This window comes from Bos grunniens, chromosome 7 (assembly GCF_055505025.1).
Source record: "Bos grunniens cultivar Pamir isolate PY7600 chromosome 7, Bosgru_T2T1.0, whole genome shotgun sequence".
NCBI lineage: Eukaryota > Metazoa > Chordata > Mammalia > Artiodactyla > Bovidae > Bos > Bos grunniens.
Genome location: NC_141171.1, coordinates 57,332,444 through 57,346,412, shown reverse-complemented (window position 1 = coordinate 57,346,412; position 13,969 = coordinate 57,332,444). Strand labels below are relative to the sequence as shown.

Here is a 13,969-nt window from a genome sequence, read left to right as displayed (position 1 = left end):
CAATGTTATTTTCCCTGATCTTATGGGAACCTTCGAGGAGTCTCACGACCTAACAGGTATAACACTGGGTAAGAATATGAGGTTTCCAGTGAGAAACAGGCAAAACTCAGATTACTGGAAAATGAGGTGAGTTAAACAAATCCAGGTATCTTCTACATATGGTTAGTATTCAGACTCTAAAAAACAAATGCAGAATTAGGTTGTTTCTGATGAAATACATTTTGATGTAACACTGATAAAACTCAAGATGAATAGTTATAAGAAGGTAAGAGTAGACACCAAGAAAAGATTATAGATTCTAAATATTTGTTTAATGTGAGTGAACCAGTGATTGTTAATAAATGATAGTTAGAATTCTGCACCAAATACAAAAAGCATGTTTACAGCCAAAGGAATGGGACCATTTAAATTTAACAGCTCCTATGCAATCTCAAAAACGACAGAATGATCTCTGTTCGTTTCCAAGGCAAACCATTCAATATCACAGTAATCCAAGTCTATGCCCCAACCAGTAACACTGAAGAAGCTGAAGTTGAACGGTTCTATGAAGACCTACAAGACCTTTTAGAACTAACACCCAAAAAAGATGTCCTTTTCACTATAGGGGACTGGAATGCCAAAGTAGGGAGTCAAGAAACACCTGGAGTAACAGGCAAATTTGGCCTTGGAATACGGAATGAAGCAGGGCAAGAGTAATAAGAGTTTTGCCAAGAAAATGCACTGGTCATAGCAAACACCCTCTTCCAACAACACAAGAGAAGACTCTACACATGGACATCACCAGATGGTCAACACCGAAATCAGACTGATTATATTCTTTGTAGCCAAAGATGGAGAAGTTCTATACAGTCAACAAAAACAAGACCAGGAGCTGACTGTGGCTCAGACCATGAACTACTTATTGCCAAATTCAGACTGAAATTGAAGAAAGTAGGGAAAACCACTAGACCATTCAGGTATGACCTAAATCAAATCCCTTATGATTATACAGTGGAAGTGAGAAATAGATTTAAGGGCCTAGATCTGATAGATAGAGTGCCTGATGAACTATGGAATGAGGTTCGTGACATTGTACAGGAGACAGGGATCAAGACCATCCCCATGGAAAAGAAATGCAAAAAAGCAAAATGGCTGTCTGGGGAGGCCTTACAAATAGCTGTGAAAAGATGAGAAGTGAAAAGCAAAGGAGTAAAGGAAAGATATAAGCATCTGAATGCACAGTTCCAAAGAATAGCAAGAAGAGATAAGAAAGCCTTCCTCAGTGATCAATGCAAAGAAATAGAGGAAAACAACAGAATGGGAAAGACGAGAGATCTTTGAAGAGATCTAATTTTCTTGAAGGAAAATTAGAGATACCAAGGGAACATTTCATGCAAAGATGGCCTCGATAAAGGACAGAAATGGTATGGACCTAACAGAAGCAGAAGATATTAAGAAGAGGTGGCAAGAATACACAGAATTGTACAAAAAAGATCTTCACGACCCAGATAATCATGATGGTGTGATCACTCATCTAGAGCCAGACATCCTGGAATGTGAAGTCAAGTGGGCCTTAGAAAGCATCACTATGAACAAAGCTAGTGGAGGTGATGGAATTCCAGTTGAGCTATTCCAAATCCTGAAAGATGATGCTGTGAAAGTGCTGCACTCAATATGCCAGCAAATTTGGAAAACTCAGCAGTGGCCACAGGACTGGAAAAGGTCAGTTTTCATTCCAATCCCAAAGAAAGGCAATGCCAAAGAATGCTCAAACTACCGCACAATTGCACTCATCTCACACGCTAGTAAAGTAATGCTCAAAATTCTCCAAGCCAGGCTTCAGCAATATGTGAACCGTGAACTTCCTAATGTTCAAGCTGGTTTTAGAAAAGGCAGAGGAACCAGAGATCAAATTGCCAACATCCGCTGGATCATGGAAAAAGCAAGAGAGTTCCAGAAAAACATCTATTTCTGCTTTATTGACTATGCCAAAGCCTTTAACTGTGTGGATCACAATAAACTGTGGGAAATTCTGAAGAGATGGGAATACCAGACCACCTGACCTGCCTCTTGAGAAATTTGTATGCAGGTCAGGAAGCCACAGTTAGAACTGGACATGGAACAACAAACTGGTTCCAAATAGGAAAAGGAGTACGTCAAGGCTGTATATTGTCACCCTGTTTATTTAACTTATATGCAGAGTAAGTACATCAGGAGAAACGCTGGACTGGAAGAAACACAAGCTGGAATCAAGATTGCTGGGAGAAATATCAATAACCGCAAATATGCAGATAACACCACCCTTACGGCAGAAAGTGAAGAGGAACTCAAAAGCCTCTTGATGAAAGTGAAAGTGGAGAGTGAAAAAGTTGGCTTAAAGCTCAACATTCAGAAAACGAAGATCATGGCATCTGGTCCCATCATTTCATGGGAAATAGATGGGAAAACAGCGGAAACAGTGTCAGACTTTATTTTTGGGGGGCTCCAAAATCATTGCAGATGGTGACTGCAGCCATGAAATTAAAAGATGCTTACTCCTTGGAAGGAAAGTTATGACCAACCTAGATAGCATATTCAAAAGCAGAGACATTACTTTGCCAACAAAGGGCTGTCCGTGTAGTCAAGGCTATGGTTTTTCCTGTGGTCATGAATGGATGTGAGAGTTGGACTGTGAAGAAGGCTGAGCGCCAAAGAATTGATGCTTTTGAACTGTGGTGTTGGAGAAGACTCTTGAGAGTCCCTTGGACTGCAAGGAGATCCAACCAGTCCATTCTGAAGGAGATCAGCCCTGGGATTTCTTTGGAAGGAATGATGCTAAAGCTGAAACTCCAGTACTTTGGCCACCTCATGCGAAGAGTTGACTCATTGGAAAAGACTGATGCTGGGAGGGATTGGGGGCAGGAGGAAAAGCGGATGACTGAGGATGAGATGGCTGGATGGCATCACTGACTCGATGGATGTGAATCTGAGTGAACTCTGGGAGTTGGTGATGGACAGGGAGGCATGGTGTGCTGCGATTCATGGGGTCGCAAAGAGTCGGACACAACTGAGCTACTGAACTGAACTGACTATGTATCCATAAAGTGCACTAAGAATGAAGGAAATCACCAGTCTGAAATAATGATTCACATCAATTGAATGGTGAAACAAATACATTGGGAAGTTTGTTGCTGTGATTTTTTTTGTACCTTTATGATTGCTCTTATTTATTCTTTCATCACCACTTACCATACTCTTTTAAATCTGACAATTAAAATATTATAGTAGCTATGATACCAATAGTAGCTATAATAGCTACTATAATAGTAGCTACTATTATAGCTACTATTATAGTAGCTACTATTTTAACTGCTATAATATTATAGCTACTATTATAGTATAGCTACTATTATAGTAGCTATAATATAGCTACTATTATAGTATGGCTACTATTATAGGTACTATTATAGTATAGCTACTATAGTAGCTATACTGTAATAGTAGCTATGGTAGTAGCCATACTATAATAGTAGCTATGGTACCAACTTTCCTGGACAAGGAAAAGGCTACCCACTCCAGTATTCTGGCCTGGAGAATTCCATGGACTGTATAGTCCATGGGGTTGCAGAGTCGGACATGACTCAGAGACTTTCACTGACACGGACATGATACCAATACTAATAGTAGACCAAAGAGAATTTCAGAAGTATGTCACAAAAATATGAGCATGACTAAGACCCTTGATAGGTTACAAGACAAATGCAGGGCCACTTCCTACTTCTCTTACACAAAAACAGTACCCAAAGAGTATTAAAATCATTTCGCTCTTGGGACTTGCGCGGTTGTCCAGTGGCTAAGACTCCAATCTCCTAATGCAGGGGATCTGGGTTTCAATCCCCGCTCAGCGAACTAGATCCCACATGCTGCAGCTAAGAGTTCACATGCTGCAATGAAAGATCAAAGATCCCATATGCTGCAGTTAAAACCCAGTGCAGCCAAAATAATTAATTTTTTTAAAAAATCCCTTTTAGCTCTCATTTATAACCAAAGCTATGGAAATTCATTTCTGCCTAACTATAGGGACAAAGTATATCTTGGAAAGAGGTTTTAAAATTATGGGGCCATGGCCATGTTAAACACATGTTTCTAGACAAAAAGGGGCTTCCATTATAACAAAGAGATTAGGAAAGGTAATAATATCCACCAAAAAGTACTATTCTATAGTCTTTAAAAGGTCTTAATAGCATGTGTGTGCATGTGCTAAGTCGCTTCAGTTGTGTTTCTTTGCAATCTTATGAACTGAAGCCCAACAGGCTCCTGTGTCCATGGGATGCTCCACACAAGAATACTGGAGTGAGTTGCCATGCTTTCCTCCAGGGGATCTTCCCAACCCAGGTATCAAACCCGCATCTCTTATGTCTCTTGCACTGGCAGGTGGGTTCTTTACCACTAGCCCCACCTGGGAAACCCCTTAATACCATGATCAATTATTATTCATTTTACAGATGCCTAAATTTGTAAATATGTAAAGACAAATCAAGTGATCCATTCAAAACCAGGGAGACAGCTTACCTGTGGAACTAAAACTCAGTGTCAATTCCATGCAAGTAAAATCTATCACAGCATATACATTTTTTCTAATGTTTATCTGCACAACAAATTAATGTATTCTAAGCCTCATCGGTAATCACCTTTCAGTTAAAATAAATAACCATAAGAAGTTTCCTAAAGTTTAATGGAAGTTACAAATGAGGATTCTTTAAAATTCACATCTTGCATACTGTTCTACAAACATGTTTCTATTATCTATTTTTATTTAAAAGAATAAAAATTGCTTAGAATGAATTTTTATCACGAGAAGTTAATAGAAATATTGCCCAGGAATGTCTTATCTGTAAAAATCTCAAATCTGTCTTTTTTCTTCTTAATGAAATCACGATTGCGGGTATTAACACATCCACTGAGCTATCAACTCAGCCTTGCAGATACTTTTAGTAATCTGATTTTCTCAATGTGCCTAGCTGCTGGCTACTGCACTACTACTATTGTGTAGGAAACAAAAATATTGGTACTTCCACGTCTTTTCAAATGAAAGCTTTCACATTCCCCATCATTACTTAGGGGCTTTCATGAATGAAGATGATGTGGAAGAAAATACCCCTAGATTTATCTGGAGGGGAAAAATAGATGTTACTCAGTTGCAGACACCATTGCGATACCCTGGCACAGTAGCCACCAGCTAAGCACACTCAGAAAATGAGACTACTTTAAAAAAAAAATCATACTTTTCTAATTGTGACCAACCTAAATACACATGAGGACATTAATTAGACATTTACTAAATGTTAAGGAAATGCCAACCTTCTTGCTGGGTAATGGAATTACTTTGAACAAGACAGACCTTGCCCCTCAGTCACAAGGAAATGAAAAAATAATAATTATAGTACAAAATATCAAATGGCTAAACAAAGAGATTAATAATGAAGTAACAACACTGTGAGAGGATGAACAAGACATTGGTAGGAAACAAGGCTATGAAGGCAATATATGGCTCCTAGCCTACAGCAAATGGGCCAGGGAGAATGAAGTCAGAAATATTTAGGAGTCACACCAAAGAACATAAGAACAAATACGTTCCTAACTTAGTATACTAAAACTTGCCAAGAAGTGTTTGTGCCAGAGTAAGTCTTCTATGAAATAGTGAGTGGTCTTCTTAAACACGTCCCACAGAACTTTAGAGGGACATCAATTCTTTGAATCTACTACATATGCTTTAGAAAATTATCAGTACTTTTCAGTCTTAAGAACATACCTACAAAATACTCATTTTATCCTTGCAGTTCATTTATCAAGATGTGAGATCTAACAAGCTGCTACATGGTGATTCTTCTTCCCATTTGAGCAACTGCAGAGATTTCTAGTCAAAATTAATTTGGTATGGATTGCAAATGTACAAACAGCATGTAAACTTTAGAGTTCAACCCAAATACACACCCCCTGACCACTGGGTCAATAGAATCATCCCAATGAACATTATTGTGTCTTTTCCATCATACTCAGAAATGACATAAAGTCAATGTTTTACAGCTTTTTTTTTTTTTTTTTAACAAAGACCTTGATATGACCCAAACTCACAGAAACTGCACATCAGGTTGATGGGTTTCTCTACCAATTCTTGTCTAGGGCCTGCAATGAGAATCTGTCATGCACTAGACTGATTATTCTGTAAGCAGCAGAAGGACTTAACACTAGTATTAAGAAGTATTTTTGCAAAAAGAGTTTAATATATTTTCACATTTCAAAAACCATAAAATTCATTTATATTTAATGATTCTGGTACATAAAATACTTTTTATAGTCTGCATTATTGCAAGATAGGTAAAAGGTTAATATAATTAATTGTTTAACACAGAAAGGTAAGAAAACTCTCCAAAGTCAGTGACTCAAATATAGATCTAGAAACTAAATGCCCTGCATCGCACAATGATGCTCTACCGAAAGATGACAGATAAACGGATGAATGCAACTGTTCAGAAAGTATTACAAACCCTATCACTCTCTTCAAAACATGTATCAAGGCAAGTTTTTTTGGTTATTCATAGCTTTTTTTTTTCTTTCAGTTTGAGATATAATTGAACTATGTATGTCTGAATTGTACAGCATTAATAATTTTACTTACATATATGAAATGTTACCATGATAAATTTAGTGAACATTCATTTTACATAGATACAAAACAAAAACAAAAAACACATTTTTTCCTTGTCATGAGAAGTCAGGATTTTATCTCAACTTTCATATGTAACACACAGCAGTGTTAATTATATTAATCATGCTTCACATTCTTAGTACTATATATCTTGTACCTGGAAGTTTGTACCTACTTACTATCTTCATCCAACTCTCCTCCTCTGGTAAAGACAACCCCACCTCTGGTAATCACAAATCTGATCTCTTTTTCTATGAGTTTGTTTGTTTGTTTTTGAAGTAAAATTGACTTAAAACACTTATGTTAGCTGCTGGTGTACAACACTGTGATTTGGTATTTTTATACATTACAAAATTATTATCACACGACAAATTTTTACAATAAACCTAATAAGCAGCAGTGAATTAGATGTACTTATATATATTCAATATATATAAAATAAAAATAACTTAAAACATTCCTCATTAAAGACAACATTTTTGGTAGAAATGCATGTTTGTTATTTTAAAATGCTTGCTTGAATGTTTTCTAAACTTGTAGAAATTTCTCCACTGGCTGATTTATCCTCTAAATTTACTTAGAACCTTATCTTTAAGGAGTCCAGATAGTTCAAGTGAGCAGTTATTTGTAATAAAAAGAAATCATGACATGGCCTACTCATGTATAATCCCTACATAGTCTCTACAACTAGGATATCTAGAAGATTTTGAAACAGAAGGAAGATGAGGACCCCAAACAAGATCTGTGTTCAGTCTGTTCATACAGCAGTAGGAAGAGAGATAAACTCCTGGACTAAGATGGTTTCTCTCCCTTTTACTGCACTGCCAATGAAAATGGTACTAGGTGGCCCACAGCTAGTTCAGGAGTGCTTTCTTCTAGTCTCCCTCCCCCTGTCCCTCCTCTAATAAGGTAACAGATATGCCCCACATCTACAAAAGGAGTGGAAACAGATAAGCTCTAACAGTATGAGATTTCTAATTTGTCTATGGGGCACAAACACATACAAACTAGACTGGTTTCATAATATTTTGTTACCTGACTTCATTTCACTAATGACAAGGTGGACCACACTTAAAAATCCCTAAAAATCAAAACCTTTTATAATTCAGTTACTTTTTTTTGGGGGGGGGGGGGGAGCATCCATGTGGCTTGCAGGATCTTAGCTCCCAGAATGGAGATTGACCCAGGTCCACGACAGTGAAAGCACAGAGTCCTAACCACTGGACCACCAGGGAATTCCCTAAATTTAGAAAATTTTAAATTAAGCTAAATAAGAAAGTGCAACAGGAAATCATGTACATAGCTACAGTCTGATTAAAACATATCCACTGCAACTACATTATATGAAAGCCTGACAACTGCTCTGAAATGCTGTGTTGTAGCAACATGCCAATCTCCCATGAAAATTTTCTTGAATCTGGAATATGCAAAAAGTAAACTTACAAATACAACCCACTTCAGCATATCATTTCTTACATTTTAGGATGTCTAAACAAAAAATACTCTCCCATGACAACATACTAAGAATGAGAATATATGTGACATTTCCACTTGTCTTTACTGCTTATTATTAACACTTTCACCCAAATCCATTACCTATAGGAGTTAAAAATAAGTATTTATTTTGTAATTTTGTAGTTCTAGGAAGATCATCTATATTATTAAGTCTAAGCAGTGATTTTAGATCTTTCTTAACACTAAAAAAGTAACAAAAATAATATTTAAAAGAGACATGATGTGACCTTTATGTTGAAGATATAACTCAAAACAAGTGGGGAAACTAATCATTTTGAAAGATAACTTTTACCCATAAAAATTACAGAATATATATGAATAAAATCAGTATAAATAGTCCAAAAAAACTGGTGAAAGCACCCTAGGTAGACTTAAGTTCCCAAACTAAATTCTGACAATAAGAAAAAAATCAAAAAATATTACCCAGACCAAAACATTTTAGGGAGCTTTAAAAAAATAACTATAATATTAAAACTTGTCACCTTCTTCTGAAGACATAAAATACACATTTAATACTTTCAAAAGTACTACCAACATTTAATACTTTCAAAAGCATCTACCATCCAACTAAAAACACAAAGGTTCTCCTGTTCTATATTTTAATAGACCTTTTTCTATTCTTAGCCTCTTCCATATATGGTCAATTTCACTAACTCTACTTCATGATTTCCCACCTTCATCACAATCCATTTCCACCTTTGTGCTCCAATCTTGATACTGTATGTAAGAAAAGTATGATGCACACTCAAGAGGCCCATATTCTTCAATAAAACTTTTAAGTGTGCCCAGAAGTCATTTGCATATTACTTAGACCATCACTAATGTAAAACTCAGAAGCCCTTAGTGTACATTCATTCATACCTGTGCTCTAGTCATATACATATCCTCAGAAAGCAAATACCACTTCAGACATCAAAATTCCCTTAATGCTGTCTCACTTTACCATCCTACCATCTTCACAAGGCTGACACACTGGACTACAAATGAGTCTTCCTAGGTGTTACCATCCCAACCCAAGAAACAGAAATAGCAAAACATCAAAAGTTAGTTAACAGGATTTCTCAGGAGCACAAGGAAAGAGACAAACAGGGAAGCAGCAGTCTCCTAACAACCAACTTCACCACACCTCCCGAATTACCCTTTATTTCCACCTCTGCAAAAACTCAATTTTTCCACTAAAATTATCTGATCTAATGAATCAAAGCCTGCTCATCTCTTCTACTCCTTTTCTTTCAGCCAGAAAGCCCTCACCTCCAGTAGGAAGAAAAGTATTAAGTAGAAATGACAAAGGGGCAGCAAATGATTCCTTCCCTTCCCATGCCTTCTTTCCCAAGAGAGTCAGTTATCACCTCCTCCCACCCTCCCTCCAGCTTTTCCTCTTCCCTCACTGAGATACCTTTCAGAGACTACCTATACCCCAGTGTCCCAAATTAACACTTCACCATCTCATCCCTTTAAAACGGTTACAAAACCAACAGAAAGTTCATATCTTCGCTATTCCTTTATTTCAAGGGTCCCAACAATATTTCCACCATACTACTCCAGATATCAGAAACAAGCCACTCACCAATAATCCTACACGGCAATCCTCAGTAGTTACAAAACTCTTTCTTTCCACTACCCGTTTCATTATTGCAATACCTGCATCTAAAAATCCCTTGGTGCTGCCGGTATACCCCTTTCAGCCTGTCCTCCAATAATATTAGATACTCGAGTAGTCCTTTCAACCCCCAGTCAAACTTACAAAACCTTACTTTTCCCAACCCCTAATGGTATTTAAAAATCATCAGCTCTCTTGGCACTATCAACTCCTCAATAATAGCATCCCTTAATAGGCTTATCAAATTCCTAATAATTCCCAAAACACTTCAGTGTCCACAAATCCCTATCCACTACCGTATTTTAATTCAATATTCTTGAACCCTTAGAACTCATCAGTAATCGCTCTAAAGCCCTTAATGTCCCTACTCTCCTTTTCTCCCTTCATGCTTCCAAAAGGTCCCCAATACTCCGCTTCTAGATCGTTTAGTCCCGGAATAATATTGTTTGTAAAACCCTTGATATCCTGCTACTCCCTTCAAGATCCCGATATTCTAAAATCCCTCAAGAGCCCCGATTACTCTCTCAGTTCTAAAAGAGCAGTATTTTAAATTCCCTCACTTCCCGCTACCCTTTTGAGCACCCCAAAATGTGTATTTCAAAAGCCCTCGCTGTCCTCCCCGCCTCCCCCCCCCCCCCGCCCAGTTCCCAGAGCCACACCGCCTCTACGTCCCTTGCTCTCCTCCCCCCACCCCCCCACAATGGTGATAGTACTACAGAGAAGACGTCGCCAGGACCTCCCGACCGCTGCCCCTCCGCTCCGCCCTCCCCCACGCCGCTTCCCCTCCCCCCACGCCCCCGCGGGCCCCCAACGCCCACGTTCGCCAGCCCCGGCCCAGCCTGCCTCACTCACATCGGCTCCAGTAACTTGGCCAGCCAGGACTTGAGGGCATCCACATCCTCTATGAGCATGGTGCAGGGAAGGCGGGCTCGGCCGCCGCTCTTGTTCGGGCCTGCCGCGAGTCGCCCCCCGCCGCCTCCTCACGCCTTCTTCACAGCTCCGGGTGCCTCAGCCCACCGGGCATCTTAGAGGACTTCAATCTACTCCCCCGGCCGGGGCCTAACAGGAACTAACCCAAGAGCCCTCGCTCAACCTAGCCCGACGGCACAGGAGAGGGGGGAGATAGCGTCGAGTGGCGAGCGCTGGAACCAATAGGAAAGAGAGGGCCTGCGCGCAAAGCCAATGAAAAGGCTCGTTCGGCCCGCCCGCCGGTCGTACCCAGTAAATGAGGAGGGATTTAGCAAGGTAGGTAGAGAGCTTACGTGAACTCCTGGTGCAAGATGGTATCTTAGAGAAGGTGCTGTGGCTCTTAAAGGGGCCGCGGCACTTTTTTTTTTTTTTTTAACCACGCCGCCGCCCGCCGCGGAAAACCGGTGTCTGCTGCTGGGAGTGCCTGGGGGAACCCGGTGAGCCCCTCAGCCTGGTTCCTTCCTCCCGTTTTTTTCCTGGAAACACACACTAGTGTCCCGAAATGACTCAGCTGTAGTAAATCTGCAACATAACGTGCAATACGTTCACGTTCGACACTGTGCACAGAACGCAAAATTTTACTTTTTTCCCCTCACACGCTCTTTTTGCTCGGCACGCATGCTGGTATCTTTTGCTGCTGTGCTTAAATTATGCACAATGCTATGGCAACCCTTCCTTGGACTCCAATAATCGTCATTTTAAAAACGTGGCGCAACGGTTGCAAAAGACAGAAGCCATTTCAATTTTATCAGTATTTTTAGTATATTCTCTATAAGGGAGAAAAGGGATTCCATTTTTTAAAAAATTCTCTTTTCATTGCTTCTCTAAAGTTCGATGGGAATTTTGTGCAGGGAAGATGTTGGTCAGCAAAAAAGTTTTTTAAAATAATATTTAAAAAATGGAAATCACTGAAATTGGCAAATTGGTTTGTACCAGATGAAAAATTCCCTTTTGGAGTTTTGAAATGACTGGCTTGGCACTGGTGTTAGAATGTTTATTCAACAACGATTACTGAGCACCTGCTATACACCAGCACTGTGTAAGGCACTGGCATTCCAGTGGTGAGCAAAACAAACAGTCCTTCCTCCTAGAAAGCCGGACAGTTTATGAGATTATGCATTGTAATCATAACATTATGAAAAATACCTGATGAGCATACACCTCATATAAAAGAGATGGGTCAACCCAAAATAAGCAGGCAGACTGTAATATATATATATGTAGCAGGTGTAGGCAAATTTTTTTCTGTAAAAGGCTCAGTTCAGTTCAGTTCAGTCGCTCAGTTGTGTCCGACTCTTTGCGACCCCATGAATTGGAGCACGCCAGGCCTCCCTGTCCATCACCAACTCCCGGAGTTCACTCAAACTCACGGTGCATCGAGCTGGTGATGCCATCCAGCCAACTCATCCTCTGTCGTCCCCTTCTCCTCCTGCCCTCAATCCCTCCCAGCATGAGTCTTTTCCAATGAGTCAACTCTTCGTAAAAGGCTAGACAGCAAATATTTTTTGGTTTTGGGGGCTATGAGGTCTCTGACAACTACTCAACTATGCCCTCTTGGCATGAAATAGGTCATAGGTAATATGGAAACAAATCAACTGTGACTGTGTTCCAATAAAAGGTGTATGAAAATTTCAATGTGAGAGAGTTTTCATGTGTCACAACATGTTATTGATTTTTTTTCTCCAACCATTTAAAAGTGTAAAAGTTATTGTTACCTTACAGGTGTCCAGGAACAGGTGCCAACATGGTCTGGCTTGCAGGCTAGTTTGTGGACCCCCTACATGTGTGTGCACCCAACTCTTTGCAACCCTGTGGACCCTAGCCCACCAGGCTCCTCTCTCCATGGGATTCTCCAGGCAAGAATACTGGAGTGAGTTGCCATTTCCTCCTCCAGGGGACCTTCCTGACCCAGGGATAGAAGCCACGTCTCCTGTGTCCCCTTCATTGGCAGGCGAATCTTTACCCCTGAACCACTTAGGAAGTGAGGTGGCATTAGTGGTAAAGAACCTGCCTGCCAGTGCAGGAGAAGTAAGAAACCTGGGTTCCATCTGTGGGTAGGGAAGGTCTCCTGGAGGAGGAAATGGCAACCCACTAAAGTATTCAGTTCAGTTCAGTTTAGTTCAGCGGCTCAGTTGTGTCTGACTCTGCCACCCCATAGTCTGCAGCACGCCAGGCTTCCCTGTCCATCACCAACTCCCAGAGCTTACTCAAACTCATGTCCATCTAGTAGGTGATACCATCCAACCATCTCATCCTCTATGGTCCCTTTCTCTCGCGTTCAATCATTCCCAGCGTCAGGGTCTTTTCTAGTGAGTCAGTTCTTCACATCAGGTGGCCAAAGTAACGAAGTTTCAGCTTCATCATCAGTCCTTCCAGTGAATATTCAGGACTGACTTTCTTTAGGATAGACTGGTTGGATCTCCATGCAGTCCAAGGGACTCTCAAGACTCTTCTCCAACACCACAGTTCAAAAGCATCAGTTCTTCGGTGCTCAGGTTTCTTTATAGTCCAACTCTCACATCCATACATGACTACTGGAAAAACCACAGCTTTGACTAGACAGACCTTTGTTGGCAAAGTAATGTCTCTGCTTTTGAATATGCTGTCTACGTTGGTCACAGCTTTTTTTCCAAGGTGCAAGTGTCTTTTAATTTCATGGCTGCAATCACCATCTGCAGTGATTTTGGAGCCCACAAAAATAAAATCTCTCACTGTTTCCCCATCTATTTGCCATGAAGTGATGGGACCAGATGCCATGATCTTAGTTTTCTGAATGTTGAGTTTTAAGCCAATTTTTTCACTCTCCTCTTTGACTTTCATCAAAAGGCTCTTTAGTTCTTCGCTTTCTGCCATAAGGGTGATGTCATCTGTATATCTGAGGTTATTGATACTTCTTCTGGCTGTCTTGATTCCAGCTTGTGCTTCATCCAGCCCTGCATTTCGCATGTTGTACACTGCATGTAAATTACATAAGCAGGGTGACAATATACATCCTTGAGGTACTCCTTTCCCAATTTGGAACCAGTCTGTTGTTCCATGTTCTGACTGTTGCCTGCATACAGATTTCTCAGGAGGCAGGTAAGGTGGTCTGGTATTCCCATCTCTTTAAGAATTTTCCAGTTTGTGGTGATCCACACAGTCAAAGGCTTTGGCGTAGTCAATAAAGCAGAAGTAGATGTTTTTATCCTTATCTGTCAGAGGGCAGACAGGATGAAAAT

The 13,969-nt window shown here is 40.1% G+C and overlaps 2 protein-coding genes across 5 annotated transcripts in view; one reads left to right on the top strand and one right to left on the bottom strand.

Moving 5' to 3' along the window:
• Window positions 1-10,877, bottom strand: part of RBM27 (RNA binding motif protein 27) — a 60,960-nt gene extending 50,083 nt beyond the window's left edge. For all 4 annotated transcript variants that reach the window (XM_086413666.1, XM_086413669.1, XM_086413668.1 and 1 more), the window contains exon 1: window positions 10,635-10,877. In XM_086413666.1, the coding sequence (XP_086269792.1) occupies window positions 10,635-10,693 (59 nt within the window). In that variant the 5' untranslated portion in view covers window positions 10,694-10,877. The remainder of the gene's footprint in view (window positions 1-10,634) is intronic.
• An 87-nt stretch (window positions 10,878-10,964) lies between these two features.
• LARS1 (leucyl-tRNA synthetase 1) overlaps window positions 10,965-13,969 on the top strand; it is a 96,941-nt gene continuing 93,936 nt past the window's right edge. Inside the window, exon 1 of the mRNA XM_086413665.1 lies at window positions 10,965-11,027. Within this exon, the coding sequence (XP_086269791.1) occupies window positions 10,965-11,027 (63 nt within the window). The remainder of the gene's footprint in view (window positions 11,028-13,969) is intronic.